This window comes from Malaclemys terrapin, chromosome 1 (assembly GCF_027887155.1).
Source record: "Malaclemys terrapin pileata isolate rMalTer1 chromosome 1, rMalTer1.hap1, whole genome shotgun sequence".
NCBI lineage: Eukaryota > Metazoa > Chordata > Testudines > Emydidae > Malaclemys > Malaclemys terrapin.
The window spans coordinates 91,516,990-91,543,480 of NC_071505.1; the positions used below are offsets into that span (position 1 = coordinate 91,516,990).

General features: G+C 45.6%; 1 protein-coding gene across 1 annotated transcript; it reads right to left on the minus strand.

The window, feature by feature from the left end:
- Positions 1 to 2,187: 2,187 nt before the first annotated feature.
- On the minus strand, positions 2,188 to 26,466 carry XPNPEP3 (X-prolyl aminopeptidase 3). The gene is made up of 10 exons (XM_054031027.1): positions 25,970 to 26,466; positions 22,191 to 22,307; positions 19,227 to 19,634; positions 14,976 to 15,178; positions 14,346 to 14,408; positions 11,396 to 11,509; positions 7,631 to 7,716; positions 6,793 to 6,976; positions 5,441 to 5,561; positions 2,188 to 4,759 (listed from the first exon to the last, which is right to left on the minus strand). The coding sequence occupies exons 1-10, from the start codon at positions 26,049 to 26,051 to the stop codon at positions 4,593 to 4,595; spliced, it is 1,545 nt and encodes a 514-aa protein (XP_053887002.1). The 5' UTR covers positions 26,052 to 26,466; the 3' UTR covers positions 2,188 to 4,592.
- Positions 26,467 to 26,491: the final 25 nt, after the last annotated feature.

Consider the following 26,491-nt stretch of genomic DNA (forward strand, 5'->3'; position numbering starts at 1 on the left):
GAACCTCTCAATCCCAGCCCAGAACACCCTTCTATACCCCAAAATCCTCATCTCCAGCCCCACCCCAGAATTCACACCCCCAGCTGGAGCCCTCACCACCCCACCCCACTCCCCAGCCCGGAGCCCCCTCCCACATCTTGAATGCCTCATTTTTGCCCCACCCCAGAGTCCTCACCTCCTCCCACACCACAATCCCAATTTCGTGAGCATTCATTGCCCGCCATACAATTTCCATACCCAGATGTGGCCCTCGGGCCAAAAAGTTTGCCCACCTCTGTTCTAGGTGCTTACAATTTGATTGTGTAATTATTTGCTCCATTATCTTTCCAGGTACAAAAATTAAGCTGACTGGACTATAATTCCCTATTTTTACAACTAGGTACTGTATTTGCCTTTTCCCAGTCCTCTGGCTCTCAACCTTTCCAGACTACTGTACCCCCTTTCAGGAGTCTGATTCATCTTGTGTATCCCAAATTTCACCTCACTTAAAACAACTTGCTTACAAAATCAGACATAAGAATACAAAAGTGTCACAGCTACACTATTACTGACAAATTGCTTAATTTCTCTTTTTACCCTATAATTATAAAATAAATAAATTTGAATATAAATCTCGTACTTACATTTCACTGTATAGCATATACAGCAGTATAAACAAGTCATTGTCTGTATGAAATTTTACTTTGTACTGACTTCGCTAGTGCTTTTTATACAACCTGTTGTAAAACAAGGCAAATATCTACATGAGTTATTGTACCCCCGGAAGACCTCTCTGTAAACCCAGGGGTACAAGTACCCCTGGTTGAGAACCAATGTTCTGGGGGATAAACCCTCCTTAATCACTCAGAACAACAATGAGCAACACTTATTCAAAAAACTAATTGCAGCCACATACAAATATACTACTGGGCTAGGGCTCCTAAAGAAATTCCTATATTGAAGAAATGGCTAAGCAAAATGGAAGAAATATAGAATCCAGAGCAAATCAACTTGAATCTGACAATCTTACAACTGTCTTGAGGAGACACAGGCCTAGGACAGGGGTGGGCAAACTACGGCCCGAGGGCCGCATCTGGCCCTCCAGACGTTTTAATCCAGTCCTTGAGCTCCCGCCGGGGAGTGGGGTTGTGGGTTTGCCCCTCTCTGCTTGGCTCCCAGAAGCAGCAGAATGTCCCCACTCCAGCTCCTACACATAGAGGCAGCCAGGGGACTCCGCAAGCTGCCCCCACCCAAAGCACGGCCCCCACTGCTCCCATTGGCCAGGAACCGCAGACAATGGGAGCTGCAGGGGAAGCGCCTGCTGACGGGGCAGCATGCAGCAAAGCCTCCTGGCCGCGCCTCCACATAGGAGCTGGAGAGGGGACCATACCGCTACTTCTGGGAGCTGCTTGAGGTAAGCGCCGCCCAGAGCCTGCACCTCTGACCCCCACCCACACCCTGACCCCCTGCCTCAGCCCTGATCCCCCTCCCACCCTCCAAACCGGTCAGTCCCAGTCTGGAACTCCTTCCTGTACCCCCCAAGCCCCTCATCCCCAGCCCCACCCCACACCCACTCCCGCACCCCAAACCCAATTTCGTGAGCATCAATGGCCTGCCACACAATTTCCATATCCAGATGTGGCCCTCGGGCCAAAAAGTTTGCCCACCCTGCTCCAGGAGATCCATTACTCTTCACTCAGTAGAACTATGAACAAACAATTTAGATTCTGTACTAAAACACAAATTAAACTCCAACATTCCCAGGACCCACCTCTGTAAGGAAAATCACACTCCATTTTCTTGGATAACTATTTACTATGTGCCTGCATTCAAAAATATTCAATAAAAGACCATTGCCTATCATGCTGACCAATATTGGGTTATTGTTTATTTGCATTCCCTTGTCTGTCGGTATCCATCTGTTGTCTCTTGTCTTACACTCAGATTATAAGTCCCTGGGGCAGGGGCCATCTTTTTGTACTGTGTTTGTACAGCTAGTAAAAGCACAATGGGGTCCTGGTCCAAGACTAGGACTCATAGGTGCTACAATAACAGAAAACAACAAGAACGTTAATTCATTCTGAGTTCATTTACAGGTGGCTTATATCTCCCTGAAAAAGGAAGTTCTTACTGAAAGTTCTTAGATCTTATGTAACTTTATGGTCAGAGAAATGACTTAATACAAATTATTATTTTTTCAAAAATAACTATGTATTTCAAAGTTTTATTTACAGATAGATACACAATCATCAACTCTGCAGTTAGGTACATGGGAAAATACAGCTTTACCGGTGAATGCTATTCACAGCTAGTCATGTAGATTCAAAGTCCAAAGTTACTACCTGTAGGTATTGGTTGGCACAGCACCAAAGGCATGTTTGGAATAACAATGTTATGTGTAACAGATTTAGAGTACAGGCTAAATTATTATCAGTTAGCACATTAGCAGCAATATTATGCATCTCCATATATCTTTAGTGCGCCTTCTTTCTAACAATTTATATTGTACTTGTCACTGTAGTAGCTGTGATCTAACAAAATTATCACAATCAAAATATAGTAGATTCTTTTAAATAGGCATAGACTGATCTGTAAAACTCACTAAAAGCCTCACCTTTTTTCCCCTTGCTTATTTAAAAAAACAAAAACAAAAAAAAACAGGTCAGGTAAGTTAGCTGCCTTTAAAGGGTCAAGTTCATCCCTTGGATGCATGTACCCATCTCCCCTTGAAGGCAATGGGAGATGCACATGTCCACTAGGGTGCACAATTTGGCCCTAATTAAACAGGTCTTGCAACACCCACCTGAAAGAGGTACGCGATTTTGCAGAAGAGGAAAATGAAGCACAAAAGGTATAGAAGGTTTTGCCAAAGGTCACACAAAATCAGCAGAGAGCCAGAAACAGAAATCAGGAGTCCTGACTCCTATTCCTATATGTTAATTGCTAGAGTCATGGAGCTGAGTTGGTGGAGAGACTGAGGGATAGATTAGAAAAGAGAAGCATAGGGATTAGGAAGTTAAATTTTAGAAGAAAGACAGAAAGCAAGCACAGGGAAAGGAGAGAACGAAATAAAAAAAACAACATACACTGAAAACAACATAGGAGAAAATACAGGGAGATCTACCTTACATGAGGAAGAAAGAATGGAGTGAAGCAAAAGAATGTATAAATAAAACAAGGGATATACATTGTAGTAAGTGATATTTTTCACAATGTATTAAATATAAAGCTAATTGCCAAAATATGACCAATAAATAACCAAACACAGTATATATGTATTATAGATACATTTACCACTGTTTGAAATGGATTGAATGTTGGAAGGGAATGGAGAATTAGGATTCATCCTCTTCTTTAGAACCTGCAAATTCATTCATCTACCCTTGAAGGCAAGGGGTCACATTTATACCTGGCTCAGAGAGATCGTCAAAGACCGTTTTTTTTTAAACTTGGAAATCACCAAAAGGCAGGTGCCCTATATGTTCAAAAAACTTTCAAAGGGGAGAGTACTGGAACCCCCTACTGGAGGTTATTTTTCTCTCTCTTAACAAGTTACAAAATACGTCTGGGCTGCTCAAGGGGCATTGGTGTGGTTGCCTGCACCTGCCATTCAAGTACTGGATGGGATTTTGACTGTCCCAGACACAATTGTACAATAATGTACACATATTTGAACTAGAGAAACAGCAGCTCATCAGTGCAGACCAGTACAGTCAAGTTGATCTCAGGTAGAAGAATTGGGGGTAGAGTGGCGGGGAGGTAGAGTGGAAGTCTGGAGCTAACAATATGGGGGGGCGGAGGGGAAAAGAGACTAGAAGGACGGATGAATGGGCAATCCAAACACGCACCAAGTGCAGTGAACCCAGTCAGTCCCCTCTCCCAATACCAAACCCTGCTGTATGCCTTCAGATGACCCCTCCTTACTATTGCCAATCTTTCTCAAACCTCCTAGAAAGAAAGCCTAACATAGTCTCTTCCCTAGATGCTAAAACCCTTCTGCATCAATACAAACTTCCCACAACCCGACCCCATCTTCTAGTCTCCCAAACCCCCTCTTGTCATTCCTCCACAGAAGCCCAAAACAACCCACTTGCCCCCTCTCCCAAACTTTTGAACGTTTTCATTTAAATCGGTGTCTCACCGGGCTGGTGTGAAACTGACAACAAAGGGCAACATGTGGCACCTGGCCCTCAGCTGCTGCATCCTGTTCAAGGACCCGCAAGGAAGAACGAGCCGGGGGTGGGGGTGGGGGTGAGGGGCACGCTACTGTCCTGCTGACAGAAATGAACAAGATTATGTGCATGAGAGCAGGAGCGGAGAGATCCACCTCCTGCATTCTAGATCTTTCAATCAGCACTAACTAGAACAGACATTAACTATGTAAATAAATGGTTTCTTCACTTTCTAACAGTGATGTTACCTGAGCCATTAGCAATCCAATTCATGTCCTAACTACAGAGTCCCCGCACCAGCAACAACTTCCATCCCAACCCCCCACCTCCCCAACTGCCCTGCAACCAGGTCCAGTCACAGAAATATACATCACTGCATGTGTGTGTGGGAGCATGTTTCCTGAGGAACCCAAGGAGGGTGTATAAGGCAGAGGAGAGAGATCACAGGTTGCGGCCACAGATCTGCTCGACATGATAGATCTCCTTGGGGCAGTCTGCAGACAGGATCAGGGGCACGTCGTCCGTCACCACCACATCATCCTCGATGCGCACACCGAGGCCACGTAACCTCTCTGGGGCGGCCATGTCATCCTGGGGGATGTAGATGCCTGAGGGAAAGGAGGGAATAAAACCCCTCAGAAGAGCAGGATGAGACCACAGAATGCTCCCGCCCTTCACTGGCTCACACGGTGATGAGGGCAGGGCTGTGCGCTGAGCAACAGTGGAGGGGGTCAAACCGGAAGAGCTTTGTCAAGGAAAGTTTCTCTCATTCACCTCTGTTTGGGGCAGCTTCTAGGGGAACGGGAGGGAAGAGAGCACTTCCCCGCTGCGTACAGACCTCTGTATATGAATATAAACCCTAACGCTTCCATTCAGCCTTTCTGCATTTCTCGATGTCAGTGCTGCCCATATGAGAAGAGACATTGACAGTGCTCTGGGCAATGGGGGAGAAGGGCAGAGAAAAGAAAGTCAGTGTCAGAGACCAGTTTCTATTTGAGGGCTGCAAATCCAACTGTAACGATCTGAAGGAAAGTGTCCCAGTAGAATGCTTACTTTGTAAAGATTAAGGAACACGCTTTAAGAGCTCACCCTTGCAACTAGCTAGTTCTGGTTATATATTGGGAGGGTAATAATTCACTATGCTTTCCTAGTACAGTATGTGTTTTTAACTCCATTGCAAAGCACCTCAAGCATTTTAGTCTGAATCTGCAGGGAGCTATGTAAAAGTATATTATATCATCAACATTGTGACTTGTTACTGAATCAGGGTTGAAAGTGTGTCCTTTTACCTGGCTCAATGGTTATCACCATGCCCGGCTGGAGTGGGAGCGATCGGGACACGTCTGGTGTGTCATGAACATCCATACCCAGGTAATGGCCCACATGATGCGGGCAGTACTTCCGAACAACCTAGCAGGAAGGAAAACACTGTTACTACAGCCACTGAACCTGGCCCCTGATCCTCCATCCCAACACGGAATCATAGAAATGTAGGACTGGAAGGGACCTCAATAGGTCACCTAGTCCAGTCCCCTGTACTGAGGCAGGACTAAGTATTTTCTACTCTAGACCATCCCTGACAGGTGTTTGTCTAACCTGTTCTTAAAAACCTCCAGTGACAGAGATTTCACAACCTCCCTTGGTAATTTGCTCCAGTGCTTAGATATCCTTACAGTTAGGAAGGTTTTCTCATGTCTCACCTGAATCTCTCCTGCTTCAATTTAAGGACTTCTTGTCCTGTCCTCAGTGGTTAAACAGAAGAATTCATCACCCTCCTCTTTACAACAACCTTTTACATACTTGAAGACTGTTATCATGAAGAAAAGAGAGGGAGGGTGGGATGAACAGGATGGCTTGTGCTTGTCATAGGGACTGTGCTCATCAGTCTCATGCCCAAAGGATCACTGGGGGCTTTCCTCCATTTCATGTTAACTTGCGAGGGAACTGGGTGCTCATGAAAACGAATGATGATCACTGGCTTGAGCCAAGCCTACAGCAGGCAGCTTCCCTGCTGTCCTCAATAGAGTAGCCAAATCTCTTCACTCCTGGCCTGCACACACCACATACTTCAGTCTTAGGCCCCCCCAAACAGCTCCGCCAATATAGTTCCGCTTTGACCTTCTGCATCCCTTGGATACTCCAGGCCTGGACCACTCTCATCAACAGGGCCTGCCAATTTGCAGCAAACCGTGCAGTGATTTTGTGATGTGGATAAAATGTTCTCTAAGAACTAGGCTTAGAATGCTGCACTTCATCCCTCCCTACAATGCTTAACCCCACTGCACCACCCTAATCTCCTCCCCCACCTAAGGATCTCATTGTAAGAAAGAATCAAAACATCTAATCCCACCTCCCGTTCCCCACCCCACCCCTTTACATTTCTTGAGAACTGCTGATGCAATCCGATCTGGCTGTGCTGCCACCTGCTGAGAGAAACAGGCATAGTCTCCCCTTGCTTCACATTTTTATTGGCCATGTTCCTCTCAAGGCTGTAACAGCATGAGAGAGCCATATACTGAAGTGAGCCCTGAACCCAGGTCCCCAGGGCTTGTGCATGGATTGCCATACAGATTCTCTTTCCTGCAAGGAGACAGGGACCAGATCTGGTTTGGGGATGCCAGGGTGAAGAGAATTACAGTACCTTGAAGAGGTGGTTCTCAGTGCTGCTTTTCTTTAGGATCCCCAGCTCTTTCAGCTTCTGTCCCATAAGGCTCAGCATGAGGCTGTAGATGTTCTCCAGGCTCACACCTGGAGAGCAGAGGCTCAGGCAGGACTTCTGGATCTCCAGGACAGCCTGGTACAGCTCTGCTTGGGGATCAGTGAACCTGAAAGCCAGGGGAAAACGAAGGCGGTCACGTCTCAAATGGGAAGTTCCCAGGTCAGGCGCAGTTCTGAGTCAGGCACTCTCCCCGCTGTGGAGAGGGGACTCTTGGTTGGAATCTTTGGCCTGAAGCCGAGCAGGGCAAAGCTGCAGTTTGAAGGGAAGGACGTGAGCAAAGAGACACTGGAACCAACCCAACCATCATAGGGACACTTAATGGAACGTTCCTGACCTGAGACTGGCAGCCACTCACACATGGACTAAACACCTGCTCCCTTACGCCTCACTCACATGCCCAGAGTCAGCCCCTGCACAAGGAAAGGCAAGACCCATCTCTGTAACCTTAGATTTGTTTTGGTAGATGCACTAAGGGGGAAAATCAAAAAATAACAATAACCATGTACTTTCTTACAGTGACTGATAAGGAAAGGCTGAGGAATACAGGTCCTCACCCTGAATGTTTGTTTTATGTAATTTTGGTTACTCTGGGATACCATAGTGATGGGTATACTAAAATACTTACATAGACAGACAATGTATACACACACACACACTTATGGCTAATCACAGATTAATGTACCTATGCCCACACTCAACCACAATCCTCACGCGCTCTCAGAGGTAACACATGGCACATTTCCATCTGTGGGCATCCTACCTGCCATTGATGGGCCAGGTGCGAGTGATGTCACTTACGTAGCAGGAAGACTCACATCCACCATCCAGTAAGACCATTTCTCCATCCTGGAGAAGAAGAAGAAATATACCATGGCTCAGGCCAGCAGCTAAGCTTCCTGCTTCCTCTGTGAAAGGGTCTCTCTCTCTCTCTCTCTGTGAGAGGCTGACCCCTAGGACAAGGGGATTTTTTTTCTGCAAAGATGGAGTGGAGACTGGACTCCCCTCACAGAAAAGCATTCCAGGTCCCCCATGTTCAGAGAAGCAACTATGGCTGAATTGTTCAGTTACCCTGCCAGGTAGTCTTGAATGGTGCCAATACCTAGAAAACCTGAACTCCATTCCCCTGAACTATTCCGCACCCGGAAGGAGCCACCTTTATCCAAACAGGCTGGCGTCTGTGGTCATCACTTTACATCAGACTGTCTCCAATTGAGAGATCTCTTTTAACAGGAATTCTGTGATAATAATCAGGACTGAAAGGGTTTTACAGAGGAGATGAGAAAGGATTTGTCCAGTGCCTCTCGTGCATGGGATTCAGAGAGGAAAAGGGACAGTTGAAGAGCTCTAGCCCAGGGAATCATCTTTGTTACAGGATATCAGGAGACTCAACAGGCGTACTCCCTCTCGGATAGGGCAGCGTTTTGGGACTGAAGCCTTAAAACAATTTCTGTTATCTTCACTGCTCTCTCCTGGGACTGGGACTGCCACAGCAGTGCAGAGAGAGATTCTGAGGTGCATCAGGTCATGGGAAGCCGAGACGTTAGGACACATTCACATCCACTTTACCTTCTATTCACTTTAGTCCAATTCAGCCAAATGGTTCCAGTGCTCATCAAATAGCTTTCTGTGTCTCCCACAGAAAGTGACCATGTGCAAGCCCAGGGTCCAAGTATGGAGAAACTGCCATGCCCTCCCCTTTCTTAAACGGGCTGCCAACCATGCAGTCAGTTCTGTAAAAACTTTGGGCCAAATTCTGTATTGACTTACATAAGTGTCATCCCAGTGATTTTAGTGGCATTCCACAGCATGGCAGCCAGCACAGAACTTGGCCCCCGACCACTAATCTCACAGTCAATGGGAGGGTGTAGTTCTCTGTGCACTAAGGGGAAATCCATGAAGCAAAATCTTAGATATTCCTGGTGTTTAGCTGCTATCCCTATAGGTAGATAAATATTATGAACATTTACATTAGTAGTTTGGACTCACTGCTAGTCTGACTTCCATTTGGACTCCATTTTAAACTTCCTGTAAGCAATTGGTTAAATTATTTTAGTTCAATGTGGGATGATCCCCTGCTTGTTTTCTTGGGAATAATAAAATAAACTGAGTAAATGATGGAGAATTTGTTTTGCTGAAGACACTCAAGATCAGGGTTTGAATATCTCATAAATGTCACTGTCAAAGGGTGACACTGGCCCTTTAAGCCCTGCGACTCCTCTGCTGCTTCCCAGTTGGGATTAAGAGAAGGCACTTCAGCCATATCAATAGGGAGAAACTGAGAAGGTGGAAGAGTCAGTCAGGAAAAAAGGCAGTCGAGAGCTGCCTGGGAGGGAGAGTTTGGCAGGTCAGAACAGCCAGAGATCAAGAGGTTCCTGGAGGAAACTGTAGGAGGTTCCTGGGGGAAGGCTGAAGGCAGAAGAGCAGCAAGAAAGGTTTGCTGGCTGACCTCCCCAAGCTAGAGATCCAGGGTCACAGGGCTGAAGGCTGGAAAGCAGCAGAGGGAGTTGTCTGCTGACTTCTAACCTGGAGAGAAGGAGGAGAGGGCCAGAGACAACAGAAGGCTGGGGAGCACTGGTGGGCTCACCCACAAATGTCTTCACACTGAACAGCTGGAACCAGGGGAAGTCAGGGATGTTCCTCTGATAAGGATGAACTCCTAGCAGAGAGGGTGTGGGAATTCCCACTGGGAAACATGGGTGGCCGTCTTGGTAAAAGGACAGGAGAGGATTGAAAAAGAGCTTAGGATTTGAAGAACGATATACACTCTGTGTGAGAAATGGATGATGTTTTGGGTCTTTTGTTTTGGACTATTTGCACTATTTTGTTATAAGCCATCCCCAAGGAGGAGGAATATGAGGCGAGAGATTCATGACAGAGTTATTGGGGATTCTGAAGGAAGGGAAACTGAGGCAGGTGCACCTGTTTGGCTGCTGGAGGATGCTCCAGGCAGGGCCACCCTCTGACAGTCTCACTATGCCAAACATCCTGTTCCTGTAGCGACTGAGACAGTGATGACACTACTCAATTATTCTGTGAAGTAACTCCAAGACATTATGAAAAGAACCTAGCCGTCTGAGACGTTGGAATCTTTTAATGGACTCAATTTTCATTCTATGGGAAGGGAAGTTTCTCTGGAACAAGAGGTCACTGTGGAGTCTAGCTTGGGAGCAGCCACCCACACTTTAACATTATCAGTAGAAATTTTTGAGTTCATCGGAATTGGTGGGAATGGCATGCTTTGCACGGGTGGTTGCCAAGATGTTAACAATGCTACCTGACACAGTGACCGCCACCTTCCTCCATTGTAAGGGGGAGCCTTCTCCAAAAGTGTAGGTGAAATGGGGAGCTTAATTCTAGAGTGATTCAATCACATTTCCACATAGGAAATTCAAGTCCTCTAGAAGGAAGTGTCAAGAGGAGTTAGGCTTTTCCTTGGGGATGTCTTCCAAACTAGACACACTGTCATGCTAGTTGGCAGAAAGGTTCTTCTCAGAGGAAAAGCAAAGCAAAGGTCTTGTTAATGATTGTATCCTCATGATAATCAGTTCCTCATAAAACTAATAAAAGTGCTCTGAACTGACTTTATCAGAAGCAGTCTGAGTTATGCTCGCAAGCCTGACCTTGACTGGAGTGTAACAATAGAAGCCTTTTTTGCCACAGTGACTGGTCTTATCCTGGATGCATGTGTGTGAGAAGAATATTTCAAGGACCCAACTAGCACTCTCTCCAACAAAAGATTAAGCCAGGAAGGAAGCTCATGCCTACATAAATGAGGAGGCAAGATAACAGGCTCTACTGAAAAGTGAGTCCTAGATATAGTATAATAATGTAGTAACCTCCTCCAGAGACTTGCATGAAGCTAAGACTATTTTGTCAGAATTGCTGGAGAAGGAGTCAATGGTTTGGAGTCCGGAAAACAAGGCAGACAGATTCACCAACAACAAGTTAAAAAGACCCCAAAACATATCCCTCTCCCTTCTCAGCCACACTAAATGGATTTAATTGGACTTCTTTCTGTCCTAAAAGAGCAGAAATTTGCTGCTGCAGCTTACTGTGCACCAAAGTAAAGCAAGACCAAAGAATTCAGGTGAGAGAGGAGGGGCCCTAGCATCCTTGTTATCACAACTTTGTCTTCAGTGTGACTGGTGCTACTCTCTCACTTTTACAATGTCAGAAACCCACCCAGCATTCTAGACTGCTGCACAGGAACTACAGAAATGCAGGATACAGGAGCAGATTTGCAATCCTATGAGAGCAGCTCAGCATTCTTTAGAAAATATAGCAACGGGTGCATTAAAAGGTAAGGATGGATTTGAAGTTGGCCTTACTGCCAACAACAGATAACTATATCAGGTTCCCATCTCCCATTGCTGTGTAAATATTTTTTCATTCCACCCAATTTGTTTCAGCACTTCTTGTCACAACAGAGGCACCGAGGGTACAGGTGAGCCTGTGGTCAGGGGCTGGTAAATGGACACAATATCAGTACACTGGAGTTTAAACACATGGAAGGCATTTGATTTACCTTGATAAGCTGGTTGTTTTTTATATAGTGCAAAGTGTTGGACCTGTTGCCACCAGCGACCACAGGTGGGTAAGCCAAGATGTCAGCCCCTCGTGCCCGGCATTCAAATTCAAACTGGAACAATCAATTCAGAGAGAAGCCCGTTAGTTCTGGCACAGTAAGCAACTATGCTGGGCAACCATAGCTCCTGCCCCCACAGCCATTCTCTCTGTCTATGCAGAAGGCAGTAACCCAGAAGAAAATGAAACCGAGAACAGCATTTCCTGAATGAAAACAGTCCAGGGTTCCACAGAACAGCAGAAGATGACGCAGAATAGTTATTTTTCACGGAAGTGTCTGGAACCCAGTGTTTGGTCTCATAGAAGAGCTCTCTGTCTGAGTTCGTAAATGCTACAACAATGATGTTTTAATACATTTTTTGTGGGGTTTTGTTCATTTTTAAAGCATTGCTCTCACTTCCCGTACAACTTAGCAAATTTTTGAAGCTCTTCTTTATCTAGCTTTGGGAGGTGTTTTAATTCCAAAATACCAGCTAACTTTTAGATCAATATCTATTTTTGTGACCCTGTCTCAGTACCTGATTAAGAGATTGCCCATCAGAGCAGAAGACATCAGCAGATTCAGACAGGTTATGCCCAACTATTGTGCCACAATGATGAAAGAAATTCCTGCTCCTCACCTTCCTCCAAGCTGAAGTAGATAATAGAGTGAAGCTGAATTAACTAATGTCCTCAGACAGCTATACAAGTACAAAAAGTACCATTACCAAACATCTTTTAAAATTTGCCAATCTGTGTGGGACAAAATGCTCCATAATACCCACAATATAAATGCTTTGGGTAGAAAATTGTATAGTGCAGATCTGGGTGGAGGGTGTTTTTTAAAATTGCATCTTAAATGAAATCAGCTTCTCTAGGAGAAGTCTGTACTACTGATCAGCACAGACAGACCCCTCTCAACTCAGACATCAAAGGCCACATCCTGCTTGTCTTGCTCAACGAGGCAGTCCTGCTAAAATCCCTAAGACTATTTGGATGAGAAAAGTAAGCAGGATTCGGTCCTCAATTTGTAATTTATAGGTATTCTGAAAATCCTTCTGGGAAACATTTGTTTCAGGGAAAGGTCTAATTTTTTTGCATGTATGTTAGAGGGTTATTTCAGAGGAGAAGATATTGTAATTTTGCATAGAACTGTGGCAGGCAGTTTGTAATTGTAATTATTTTGGGATTAATTTTGTACATATGTGGAGGGGTAATAAACTAAACTGTAAAAAGATTTAAGATCACATCACTTGTTATTTGGGTATATTCTGGGTTCAAACGCTAGAGAAAAGGCATTACCAGTGGACAAACTGGATATTCACTACATCTTGCAAGGCAGGGGAGAGGTAAATATTCAGAATCCCCCAGGACTGAATCTAGTGTAAAAGCAGAAGTTCATGGAGGTTGGATCTTGGCAGAGCTGGGTAGCATACATCCAATATTAATCTCTCCAGACATGCAAAGAGGGAGCTGTACAGGCATAGAAATTTAGTTCTTAGCCGAAACAACAACAGGAAGTACATCAGTGTGGAGAGCAATGAAATCTAAACAGGAAAGCCTTATTCCTCACTGGAAAACTCATTGCTCTCTCCCTCCTTCTCCTACACATTCCTGGCTCTTCTCTGACCTTTCCCCCTTAGTGATACCCTATATTACAATCATTAGGATACAGACTATATCTGACATTCATAGTTAACAATACCTTAAAGAACACTAATGCCTTGTCTCTGTACTATACTGTACTAACCGCATTAGTAGTTCCACATAATTGACAAACGCCATAAGGCAGGGATACATCACTTGCTTTTCATACCTTGCACAAGGAAGGGAGAATGGAAGAGCCTGTGGATCTTCACTAAAGCCTCAGACACAATCCCAGAATTCCCTATTCGTCACACCAACAATTCTCCACTTAGATGGACTTTCCTCCAATCTCACATTACTTAGATAAAGTGTATTATGACATTCTCCTAATCATGCACACTCCCAATTCACCTACACCCACATGCACTGCGAGTTCTCTTCTCTACAGCACATACCACAGGCTCTGGATTCAGCCCCCATTTTTTATTTTGTTTTGTTTCTTTTTTATTTTCTTCTCTCTGTCTTTTCTGTCTCCTTTATTTGTTTATATTTCTTTATTCATTGACTCTTTTTGTCCTTTTTGCTGCTTCCCACACTGACTAGCATCCCACCCCAACTCCCCAGGTGGGAAAGTCACCCCCAGGAATACCCTCTGCTCTGCTACAGCACTTGTTGCACTTTAAAAGGAATGGGATAGGCTGCTGTAGCTTCAGAGACAATTTTTATGAAACGTATGGGAGGTTCTGAAAAATGCATGATCCAGTTTATAGAATGTCCGGCACTTCCTTACACAAGTATTTTTTAAAGCACCCTTTAGATTTGCAGTAACCCTTCCAGAAGCTACAGCCCCATTCATCTTGCTCTTCTGAAGCACAGGCACCGAAACAAAGAGCCTTTTGAGAAAGATGTGTAACCCACACTGGCAGCGTCAGTCACTTTCTAGTGGTTAGTCCACATAAGAGGTTAAGAGTTTACTACATCTCTCAGCTTAGGGAGTTACTCCTTTAGCTCAATGGGTAAAAAAATCCAGCTGTTAGTATCAAAGGTCCTGGGTTGAAAGCCCGCTGATTGCCCATGGTACACTTCAAAACGTTCTGCTGTTCTGCTGCTATAATTCAAAGGCATAGACTTGACAGAGCTGCAGCTGTTGGGGAATATCAGAGGAACCAGAAAAGTTGGGCGAGAAGGGGCTTGGGTTCCACTCACAGCTCTGTACCCCTATCAGCCATCGGCAGCTCTCAGATCCTTTTACTCTTCCTGGAGAAAAACAATACGCAGCCCTCTCTACCTCCCCAGAACCATCCACAGCCCAACAAGGTACTGACCTTAGCATAGAGATATGCTTCATCCACTGGGAATTTGCTGGCAAACATTGTCTCTATAAAAGCCTGTCAAACAACAATATAGATCTTTCATTAGCATGTGATCTGAAGGGGAGGAAAGAGTCTCCTTTGCCTTCACTTTCCTTGACAAAAATATTCAAGGTTATGAGGATGTAAAGAAAACTGGACAGTCCCTCTTTCTCACCCTGGTCTGTAATACAGGAACCAGAGGAAAATAGCAAAAGAAGGGGAAAGAATGGCATGAGGAAGCAGGGGAGATGGTGGGAGCACAAAGAAATATCCTTGTTCTGGAGTGGATACCATTTTTAAAGGACATCAAATATGCAAAAACTCTTTGGTTGTCTTGACTGGAATTATGTCAAGGTTGAGCACTCTAGCAGTTCAAGCAGCAAGCCTCATACCCCTTGTGATATGGGGGAGTGAAGTAGAGTATGGTTAACAGAGAGATCAAGAAATTGTGCCTCCATGAAGAGAGATCAGGCAAGACTAAAGTTACCACTCCAGCCCAGCTGAATTTGACCCAGTTTCCTTTTACATGAGCGTACCAGTCCATGCTACCCCACACTCAAGAAATGACTGCCTTTGTTTATTTGATGGGGTCACATCCCATACCTGTGAAGTCACCCTTCCGGCAACCTTCATCCTCTCAATCTCTGCAGGGGATTTGATCAGGCGGAGTTGTTGTACTAGATGATGAATAGCTCGGATGCGGTTTTTGCTTCCAGCTTTGATCTCGGCCAGAGGCTGCAGGTAGTCAGAGTGGAGCTGTGTGTGCACTGGCTTTGCAGAATCATACCAAACCATGTTTGATTCACCTGAGACACACAAAACAGACACAGACTAATATTAAAGATATTTTGAGGTCACTGTATGAGCGAACTCCTCCTAGACTAGAAAAAGTTGAAGATGCGACATGTCATCTGAAAGGTAATTTCCCCTAGATTTGTAATATGGCCTCATACCTGACATATGACCTCAGTGTAACATGATACTAATGATCTCCTTATATCTTAACAGGTTAGTAACATACAAGTAAACAAGTCTATCTGGGTTTTGTAGATTTAATAATAGTTTATGAATTTAAAAGAATACACTCAATAAATAAATAGCCATTTCTATAAATATTAGTTATTTTCCCCATATACATTTCCTCTTCAGAGAGAAAGCTGCACTAGTGGGATACTAGTGGGGGGAAATGTTTCATGACAAAAACATAACCTTGCAAGATTGCATGAGAACTTAGATTCCTGAGCTTAGAAGCCCTGTTTGATCACAACGGAGAACCCATAAGACAAATCCACCTCTTGTTCATGACCAGCTGGGGCAGGGGTCAATAACAATTATGTTTTGGGATGGATTGTTTGGAAATCCTGTCTCCGGCCTTCCACTGAAGTGAAGTTCCTCAGGAAGAATATAATTATCCACATTGAAATCTGCCTAGAACATTGGGATCAGCAGCACCCCTACTCTTGAAATGGGATTTTTTTTAAATGACAATGAGAAGTCAGGACCTCACATTTGCATCTCTACATGTCCAGCAATTCAGCAACCCCTTGATTAATTCCAAAAAAGTACTTACCACCCAGGCACACTAGACAGGATAAAAAATACAAGGGAAATAAACTCTTGTGCTATGGGGGCATAAGGGAAGTTTACAACAATTTTTCTCTCTGTGCAGTTTATTCTATGATAGTCCACTAAGGGGTATCCTGCACCTTCCTCTGCAGCATCTGGTACTGGCCGTTGTCAGGAACTAGACGGAAACAAGTCTAACTCCTGGATTCCATTTTTCTTCTCTTGTTTTTTCAGGTTTTTTTAAACATGTTATACAGTAACTCCGCACTTAACGTCCTCTCGCTTAACATTGTTTCGATCTTACGTCCCTGCTCAATTACAGAACATGTTCCATTTAAAGTTGTGCAATGCTTCGCTATAACATCTGGCTGCCTGCTTTGTCCACAGCTGGCAGCCCCCCTATCAGCTCCCCAACCCTCCCCCACCGCCTCCCGCCCGCTGGCAGACCCCGCAGATCAGCCCCTTTCCCCTCCTCCTGCCCACAATCAGCTGGTTTGCAGCGTTCAGGAGGGAGGGGGAGGAGCGAGGACTCAGTGCACAGGCTTCCCTCCCTCCCCTGCCTCCCGAACGACGCCACAAACCAGCTCATTGCCGTGGGCAGGAGGTCGGGGAGGGAGGGTCACAAGCCAGCTGATTGCTGCAGGCAGGAGGGAGGGGGGAGGAGCGAGGATGCGCACACCTCCCCCATTCCTCCCCTGCCTCCTGCCCATGGCAATCAGCAGGCTTGTGGCGTTCAGGAGGCAGGGGGAGCCTGCGCACTGTGTCCTCACTCCTCCCCCCTGAATGCTGCAAGCCAGCTGATTGCCATGGGCAGGAGGCAGGGGAGGGAAAGGGGAGGAGCAAGGACATGGCGTGCGGAGTAAAGGGAGAGGAGGCAGGGGGGAAGAAGAGGCAGGTTAAGGGTGGAGGTTTGGGGGAAGGGGTGGCATGGGCAGGCAGAGGGTTGAGCCCCCTCCCTTGGTGCTTGCAGAGTAGGGGAAGCTGCCACTGCACACCATGCTTCTCCTAGCCTACAGAACCTTCAGCCTCCTTACCTGCCTCATTGTCTCCAGCGCCAGTGGGCTAAGGCGGAGGCACCTCCCAACTATAGTACTGTACGGCAAAAAAAATTTCCCTGGAACTTAACTCCCCCTCCCCCATTTACATTCATTCCTATGGGGAAATTGGATTCGCTTAACATCGTTTCACTTAAAGTCGCACATTTTTCAGGAACACAACTACAACGTTAAGTGAGGAGTTACTGTATACAGAGAAAAAGAAAGAGAAGAGGTTAAGATAGGGGTGGAACACCCCTTCTCTTCAACAAAACATTTCTATGGAGACCCCAGAAAACACTAACAAAAAACATTTGCTTAACAGAGATAGTCATCTAATACAGGGGTTTTCAACCTTTTTCTTTCCGAGACCCACCCTCAACATGCTATAAAAAATCCAGGGCCCAGCGGAGAGGACTTGGGGCTCCAGGCCAGGGGTAGGACCATTGGGCATAGGCATAGTTTGACCTCTATTTTGGAGGGGCAAGGGCTGGTGGGGCTTGGGCCATCTCCACATAGCAGGGTCCATGGAGGAAGCACCACCTCCACTTCCTGACTCACCTCAGCAGGCCAGCCACCTGTCTGGGATGTGGAGGGGACGCAACCAAAAATATAACTCAAAGGGGGAACTCAGCTCAAAGTCTGAAAACCGCTCAGGGTTCAGGCAGGGGGTAGCTCAGAGTGCAGGCAGGGGGCAGCCAGGGGCTGTGTACGGACAGGGGGTAGCTAAGGGTGCAGGTAGGGGGTAGCTGGGGCTATATGTGGGTAGGAGAGTAGCTCAGATTGCTGGGAGAGAGGTAGCTGTGTATGGGTGGGGCGGTAGCTCAGGGTGCAGACAGGCAGTAGCTAGGGGCTGTGTGCAGGCAGGGTGGTAGCTCAGGGTGCAGGGACAAGGATAGCTAGGGGCTGTGTGCCAGGAAGGTTCTCCCTGCGTTAGCTGCTCCCCCTGCAGTGGCTGCTCCCTGAGGCTCTGCTGGCCCCAGAGCTGCGTCCCCAGACCTGGGCGGCTCTTACCAGCTGCATGAGCAGACAAAGAGGGCTGGGAGCTGAGGAGCAGCTGCAATCCCAGGCACCAGCAGCAGACAGGGAAATGCCACAGCTGCCCACTCCATGCCACCACCAGCTAGAGAGCAGCTGCCCCACACTGCCTGGCTCCAGCTTCCCGCCAACTACCTGACCAGAGGGCAGGGCCTGAGGAGGTAGTGTGGGGGGGAAGGGAGGGTGCTGCCCCCAGACTGCCCCACTCTGGGTAAGGCACTGCAGTTTGGGAGGGCAACAACCTTGTGCCCTCCCAACTCTGCCCATGGGCTCAGGGCTTTTGCTACATTGGGGCTTCAGCCTCACTGCTCCCAGATTCAGCCAAGGGGGGAGGGAGGAAGAGAGCTTAGGGCTTCAGCCCTGGGGTGAGGCTCCCAGCTGCAACCCCACCACTCCTGGCTTCAGGCCCAGGGAGGGGTGGCACGAGGGATCAGGGCACTGAGTTTCTGCCATGGGGCCCCGCAGTCCCCCTGAAAGGGTTCACGGACTGCCAGGGGGCCACGGACCCCCAGTTGAGAACCGATGCTCTAATAAAGGTGGAGCAGAATTGTACTTAATATATTTGGGCACATTAAATCAGGAGATTGTCTAATAAGAGTGATCTTTTATAAGCTTCACTGTGTAATAGAATCTGGCATGATGCAGCAAATATACCACACACAATCCAGGAAATGAAGAGTTGTGAAGATGGATTTGTGTATCACCACATATGGTTTTTAAAGTGAATTTAATGCAGGTGAAGATGCTGGGCTGAGAGCCTTTAGAGACTGGAGTCCTCTAGTAAAAGACCAATACAGCATGGGCAGCAGCAGTGCAAGAATCCCACAGGCAACATCTGTGCTAACGTACTGCCCCGTAACATGGAAGGGCCATATTAAGGGGAGAGGAGGAAGGTCAGTCTCTGTGGCCCAATGATTACTTAATTTCTCATGACACTGACAACAAAGGACCAATTAGTGCCACTTGTGTGTTCAGTGATATCAGTTCAGTAGTACCTGGATACAGACCACTAACCCACAAGCCATTAAAGAGCCACATACACAGGTTTTTTTCTATCACCACCGAACTGGGGCCAGATTACAACCAGTAGCTTAGATGAGAAAAATCTCTTCCCATTCCCAGTGTCATGTGCCTCCCATTATGGGGTCTGGTTGGAACCAGTGACAGAGAATGTGGTCCCTATAACCTGGGTTCCACCTCATCTCGTTTCCATTACCTTTCAGTTTGGTCACCAGGTGTCTAATCTCCTCTAGGGGGTAAGCTTCATCCACTCCTGTCAAAGCTACTGCCCCATCGGTGCCTGATCGTGGCCCATCCCACAGCTCTCGGCTTGGATCTCGCCGTGGCACAAAGAGCATGGCCTTGTGGGATGGCAGTGCCTTGCCAGGCAAGCTCTGCAGCACCAGGATGCTGTCAGGCTCCTGGAAGCCACACAGGTACAGGAAGTTGGTGTCCTGGTGGAAGGTGTATGGGATGTCGTTGCTCATGTAGTAAGTGGCGTTGGATAGCAGAATCACTGTGTGGTCCACCGCACCCCACTCTTGCGCCTCTTTCTTGATCAAAGTCATCAGCTTGTGTCGGCGTAGATCATATTCCACCTGTGACAATCCTGGTGTTACCTCCCCTATGAATGAAAAACAAAATGGATGAAGTAACATTCTGATCTCATAATCACCTTCTCCCCCTCCTGCTCAAGGCTCTCCTTAAAACTCCATGCTATCTCGCTAACCTCATACCTCCCACTCCACTGCTCTCCCATTCCTCTGATCGTTCTGACCTCAGAACCCACTTTCCACTGCTCTCCATCCTGCCTCTTTGATCTCAGATATCCACATCCTTGGTTCACTCTGTTCCTACACTGTGCAGGGAAAAAGACTGTTTTAAACCAATTAACTTTACTGCCCTAAAACTTCTGGGCAAAGATTTTGATCAAGCAACCTTAGACAAAAACCCAAAGCATTCTGGGAGCAAACTGAAGCCAGACAACAACTACTGGGCAGGGGAGGAGGAAAAGTGGTGGCAAAACAAGCTAAACTTTAACCCTGTTGGAAACCATCAGCTTTTATGGCATCTAGACATTGAACAGAACACTGTGGTGCTAAGTCTAGTGTTAATTTCATCAGATAAGGTTGTATTTCGACAGACATTCTGGTGCCATGTCAAGTCATATATTAGTTAGTTCTAAAGTGTAAAAGGCAAAGTCAGTTTTATAGGTACCACATGAGATCAATCAGAGACAGAGAGATTGTCCTTGAATATTTAACCAATCAAGGGGCTCAATTTAGAAACAAGCCAAGCCTTCCAGGATGATGTCAGAGTATTTGACTGAGCAAAGAAAACTCCTCCATAAAAGACCTAATTTATCCCAATGATTAATAAGGTGGGATCTGTTGAACATGAAAAGGAGCTACACTTCTAATGATCCAACGATACAAATTCTCTCTTGGAACTTCACATGTTACCATCCTTCACTAGCAAAGAATAAGAAGTACTGTACACAGAACAAGAGACTGTCACTGAAACCTGAAACCAGAGGGAGGACACAAGAACAGCCTAAGTATTTTAAAAATACCAGAGATTAGTTTAACTATGATTTCAACTAACAGAATGCAAGTCTTAAAGGGTATTTTGGCTAATGTCCTTCCTATTTTGAGATATATATATTTTTCATATTCTAATGTCTATTTTCATACTTCTTTTCCTGTTTGCTATACTATGGAATAATGGCTCAATGATTAAAATTGCAACTCGTTGTGAGGTATTAGCTCACTCGGCAGCCTCCTTCAACAACTGCTTTCTAAAAAAAATTTGCATTTGTGGTTTCTAGCCAGAGGAGAATTTGGGGGAACTAATTTTTCCTGAGGAAATGGACTTTGAAAAATTAGTGTTTCACTTTAATTAAATTCTAACTTTTAGAAAAAATAAAAACATATCTTAAAACCTGTTTGGTCTAAGAAACTTCATATTTGTTTTATTCTATAGCCCTAGAAGAGGCAACGTGCACAGATCTATATATTTTATGGTCAGATACTGAATTCTGGAGTTATCCACTATGGAATTTTGAAATTCTGAATGCTCTATCTCATTCCAATGGGCTTCATACATGTCACTGCAAATCTGGTGATGTTTAAAAGTTGTTTGTAGTGGCTAATGCAATGTGGGAGTTCCACTGGCATTACAGCTGTGCCAACGGAGTTTGTAAACTCCTTTAGCCTTAACTATTCATTTTTAGGCTTTCAGAATGACTGCAAATGATCAATTATTATTTTAAATAAATCAATACCCATTTACAATCCTAGCTGTTTTAATAAGTTTTGTGAATTCTTAACTATTCGATAAACTTAGTTTTTCCCAATACCAGCCTTGATTATGTGGGAACTGTTAACCAATAACAGAATTCTTAGCTTTATACAGCATCTCTTTTCTAGATTATAATAAATTAAAAATATATTTTTACTCTTATAAACCTGCTTAATGCCTTACTTTTTGCCATATTCACTTTCACTGATCTCCAGCACACCTTTCTGATCTCACAATGGTGCACCAACTTAATCTGCTCTCCTGTTCCCTACTGTACCTCTCTAATTTTAGAGTCACCTATGCCGGTGTCTTCCTTTCTTCCTTCTACACATCCCTCCATAGTTGGGGGAAAGGAGGAAAGTGCTCTTTAAACCTGTGCTGTCCTGTTTATCTGGAATTCTGCTTCCCAACCCCTTCTTCTGAGCCACATCCCCTCTTTAAATCTCACCTCTTAAAACCTTCCTTTTCTCTTTGATTCACGGAGTATTGTCTATGAAACATTTCTGTGATACGGAGTGTGAAAAGGACTCTAAAAATGAATTAGATTATATTGGCAGGATAGCCAGCTAAGGAAGTGTCACTGACAGAAAAGGTCTATAGTACTTGTGTCTGTGGCAAGAGGAAGATTGCATCGGAAAGGAAAATAAATCTGGAATGTGTCAATCTATGGATTAGGGTATAGGAACCTAGCCTCTCTCTAGAATCAGATGGTGTCTCAGAACAAGAGAATTCCACAAGGAATAAAATTACTGGAATAAAGTAAATATAAATGATAGCCAAGCTACAGACCCCTTTATATGATGCAGACAACTAAGATACTTCCTCAGGGAAACATATGATGGGTGCCACTAGTTAACTACCAATGGCTCAGGATCCTTACCTGGTTTGAGAAGGTGTGGATGTGTGAAGGAGCTGGGCTGGCCCAGGTACCGGTTTGGAATCTTCCTCTGCTGGGCAGGCTGGATGGAAAATCTCCGAAGGAAACAGGACTTGCAGCCTAAAGAAAAAGAAATGCACGGTATGAAGATGAAAGACCTTTCCAGGTATCATACAGCAAATTAATATACCCTCTAAAGATCTCACTCTTAGCACTGTTCATCCCACTTTTCTTGCAATGATAACTCTCCTTAACACTTTTCAACTTGTTGCTCGCATAGTTGACTATAAAACCATTAAAATACAAACTCAAATAATGATTGATTTACAGATGAAATAAATATAGCAAAGTTATAAGCTTGGACTAGAATGAATAAATTACGTAAAGTTAAAGTACATTGGAATTGACAAACCAGTGACTGCATGCTTGAAAGAGGAGAGTTGTGCTGGTTTGTGTGTGATTAATCTCCTCTATCTGTGCATGATGGGCATGCAGGAAAAATGAAATGTTTAATTTACCCACAAAAAAAGAGATTGCACAGCACTGTCAACCAACCTCCCCCATCATCCTGCCAATATGCTTTGATCATGTCCTCAAAGGCCCACCTTATGAGGGAAAGGGTAGTTCAGTTTTTATGGCCTTTGCAATCAATCTTTGTACTGAGACTGCCAACAAAAGGGCCAGTGAGTGTGATCGTGATAGATGTATTCATATGGAGGCTGCCTCAGAGTCTCCAGTTAGTACTTAACTAAGTTATTTACTATCATCCTAAACTGAACTGGAACTAGTCATTCAGAAGTGAAAGTCTCCATAGCCTATTCCCAATCCCAAGAGCCAGTCACACTGGCAAAACAGATAACTACAATAAGAACTAGCAGTGTGCAGAGAGGTTGGGGAACTGCATAGGAAGAGAGAAACAAGAACATGATAACTTTAATATCATTGAATATCCCTCGTCATCTATTTATCCTCAAAACAACTTTCTAGATTTGGATTTTTAATTATTATTTTAGCAAGTCTGTATCACAGTCTTTCACTACTGGATAACTACTGTGGTGCCTGGCTACAAGACTGCCAATGCTAGTGGGGACTTAACTAAATAATTGAGCTTCCCAGTCACAGCCACGTCCTGCACCCAGTAACTAGACCCTCTGACCTTAATTCTCCTTTACATCACTCAGGCTTGATCTACACCAGAGTCGATGTAAGGCATCTTACGACGACCTAATTATATCAGTGTCTACACTACAGCCTTGCTCCTGCAGATGTAAGTGCCCTACTACACTGACATCGTAACTCCACCTCCACGAGAGACGTAGGGCTTAGTTAGTGTCTACATAGACACTGCGGGTTACTTATATCGACTGTTGGCTGTCATTCTTGTCAATTTTACAACTCCATGGAACAGTGAAATTGACAAGAAAGCCGGGCTGTCACCATGGGGCATGTGGGAGCTCCAGCTAGAGGCCAGTTGCCCCCCAGACTCCCCACTCGCAGCCAGGTTGCATCCTCCCTGCTTCTGACTCCCCTCCCGGCAACTCCCCACAGAGAGCCCGAGAACCACCTGGACTCTGGGTGAACAGCTCTCTGCCAGGAGCCTGGGGGGCAGTCAGAATCCTGGCAGCAGGGAGCGGAGAGCCCAGGGGGGAGGGGAGGGCAGGAGCTGAGGGGAAGGGGAGAGGGGGAAGAGGCTCCTAGCGGGGAGCTGCCTGTGGAGCTGACAGCCCAGGCTCTCAGCCCCCCCACACTGCCCCTCTTAAGTCAGGGAAGTGCTTCTGGTGGGGATGTGCACTACTGAGAGAAGGAGGGTAGTGTGGATATGAACCACCGCAGTAATGACTGGTGGTTGTAAGTCAACCTGACATAGGTGGATGTAAGTTTCTAGTGTAGACATGCCCTGAGGCAGTGCCAATTATAAGGTCCTATTATACTGCTAGAGTAGTATTAAGGAACTTGGTTATAGCCTGGTCTACACTTAAAATTTAGGTTCACAAAACTACGGCGCTCAGGGGGTCTGAAAAATCCAGACCCAAGCACCATAGCTATGCTGACTGAATCCCTCATGTAGATGCAGCTAAGTCAACAGAAGAATGCTTCCATCAACCTACCATTGCTCGTGGGGAGGAGGGGGGGGTTCCTACAGCAATGGGATTAACCCCTTCCCTCACCGTAGGCTGTGTCTACACTATCGGGTTATATCATCATAGCTACAGCATTGTAGCTACACCACTATACTCCCCATAGCATAGATGTGGTTTATGTCTACACTACAGATTCTACCTCAACACAGCTATGCTGGAATAGCCCCCTAGTGCAGTACTGGGTTGTGGCGGCTCTGGTCAGCACTGCCGCCCGGGCCATTAAAAGTTCCGCCAGCAGTGCTGCCTGGCTAAGGCAAGCTAGTCTCTACCTGTTCTGACACTGTGCTGCACCCTGAAAGAAAAGCTTTTGGTTTTTTGATTGGACTTATTCCTCCAGTCCAGGAGTCGGCAACCTTTCAGAAGTGGGGTGATGAGTCTTCCTTTATTCACTCTAATTTAAGGTTTCACGTGCCAGTAATACATTTTAACATTTTTAGAAGGTCTCTTTCTATAAGTCTATAATATATAACTAAACTATTGTTGTATGTAAAGTAAATAAGGTTTTTAAAATGTTTAAGAAACTTTACTTAAAATTACATTAAAATGCAGAGCCCCCCGGACTGGTGGCCAGGACCTGGGCAGTGTGAGTGCCACTGAGAATCAGCTCGCGTGCGGCCTTCGGCACACGTGCCATAGGTTGCCTACCCCTGCTTCAGTCTTTGCAAACTAAATACTGCTTCATTCTGCAAGTGGGAGTACCAGGAAGCAAAACTAACTAGTCTTTCTTCATTCTCCAAGCTAAGCACAAAGGCCCAGATTCTCAAAGGTTTCAATGGGAGTTAGGCTTTGAGGATCTGGACCTAAATGTACATAAATATAAAGCATAAAGGGCGGACACAAAAATTTGACTTTTAAAATCTTTCAATTTTACTAATTTAAAGTTCTATCCTTATCACATTCCTTATCTATGTTACTAAATACCTTTTTCAAAAATATGATTCTTGCCCTGCCAGCAGCCTTTTAGTGCTCGTAATGTGCTTTGACACCTTTTATGCATGTGCTGTATAAGTAAGGCCCAGATCCCTCAAGGAGCTCTGTGCAGCTGCAGGAGTATGCCAAAAACTGATACTTGGTTTTAATTGTCTTCTAAAATGGGAAGTAAAACACATTTTTAAAAAGCTTTCAGCAATACTTGGTTTTGTATTGAAGTGGATATCCCAGCTTTACAAACCTTGTAATTTTCAATGTTGAAAGCAGGAGTGAGGTACATGTATTTTCCTTAACATCAATTTTACCAATAAATAGGAAACAAATATCTGACTCACATTATTTGTCACAAAAAGGGAATTAACATGTGCATTAATGTCATCTTGAACATCTAGTGATTATTATTTCTATACAGCAGCACAAATATACGGGATCCCTGCCTCACAGACCTTACAGTTAACTGTAGTTAGATTCCCCACAAGGGTCTATTTTATACTTTAACATGACAATCAAATGTGTTGAACTGGGTTATTAAAGATACAGTGGAAAGGCCAAATAGTCTCTGGATCCTTAAATGCATGGAGTAAAAAAGGAGGCGGCAGCGGGAAGAGAGACACAGGCCCTCGAGCGAGGAAGGGGGCACCTCGCAGCAGTGAGTGCCAGGCCCCCAGGAGGGGGAGAGATTCGCCATTAAAAGGAATTAAAGTCTCTGACCTGATAAACTGCACAAGCCCTTCACAGCCGGGATAAGCCTCTGCGCTGGGAGCCAGAGCATGGCTGCGCCCCCCGCAGGCATCGCGCTACTGCAGGGTGCCTTGTTCTGTACGGAAACCAGCGCCCCACATCCTCTGCTCTACGGCGGCTGCCATCCCCACCCCCACGCGTGGCAGCGCTCCCAGCCCCCAGCGGCCTCACATACACCACTTGCACATTGCGGGGCCTTCTGAGCCGACTACCCTGGCTGATTACGTCATCTACAAGCGCCCATCCCCTGGCGTGTCCCAAGCCTTAGGTGGCGACACAAACCGCCGCCCGTCTATAAAGGAGGTGCCTCAGGCGAGTGCTAGGAGTTGCCCGGCCAACGCCGAGTAGGGTCTTATGTGAATCGAGGAGGCAGCTGATGACGTAACAGAGTGGGGGGGTGTCGGACTGGCGCGTGGGTCGCGCGGAGGCAGGACGTGTAACGGACAGTCACACGTTCGCCTTCTAGAAGGTTCCGGCAGCCGCGTAGCGGAA

Excerpts from the sequence above, each read along its gene's own strand:
- XPNPEP3 (XM_054031027.1), bottom strand. The coding sequence starts at position 26,051 with ATGCCTGCGGGGGGCGCAGCCATGCTCTGGCTCCCAGCGCAGAGGCTT. Across the intron at positions 22,308-25,969 it reads GGGCTTGTGCAGTTTATCAG|GCTGCAAGTCCTGTTTCCTT; the intron begins GTCAGAGACTTT and ends CTTTTTCTTTAG. Across the intron at positions 5,562-6,792 it reads CTGAGAACCACCTCTTCAAG|GTTGTTCGGAAGTACTGCCC; the intron begins GTACTGTAATTC and ends CCTTCCTGCTAG.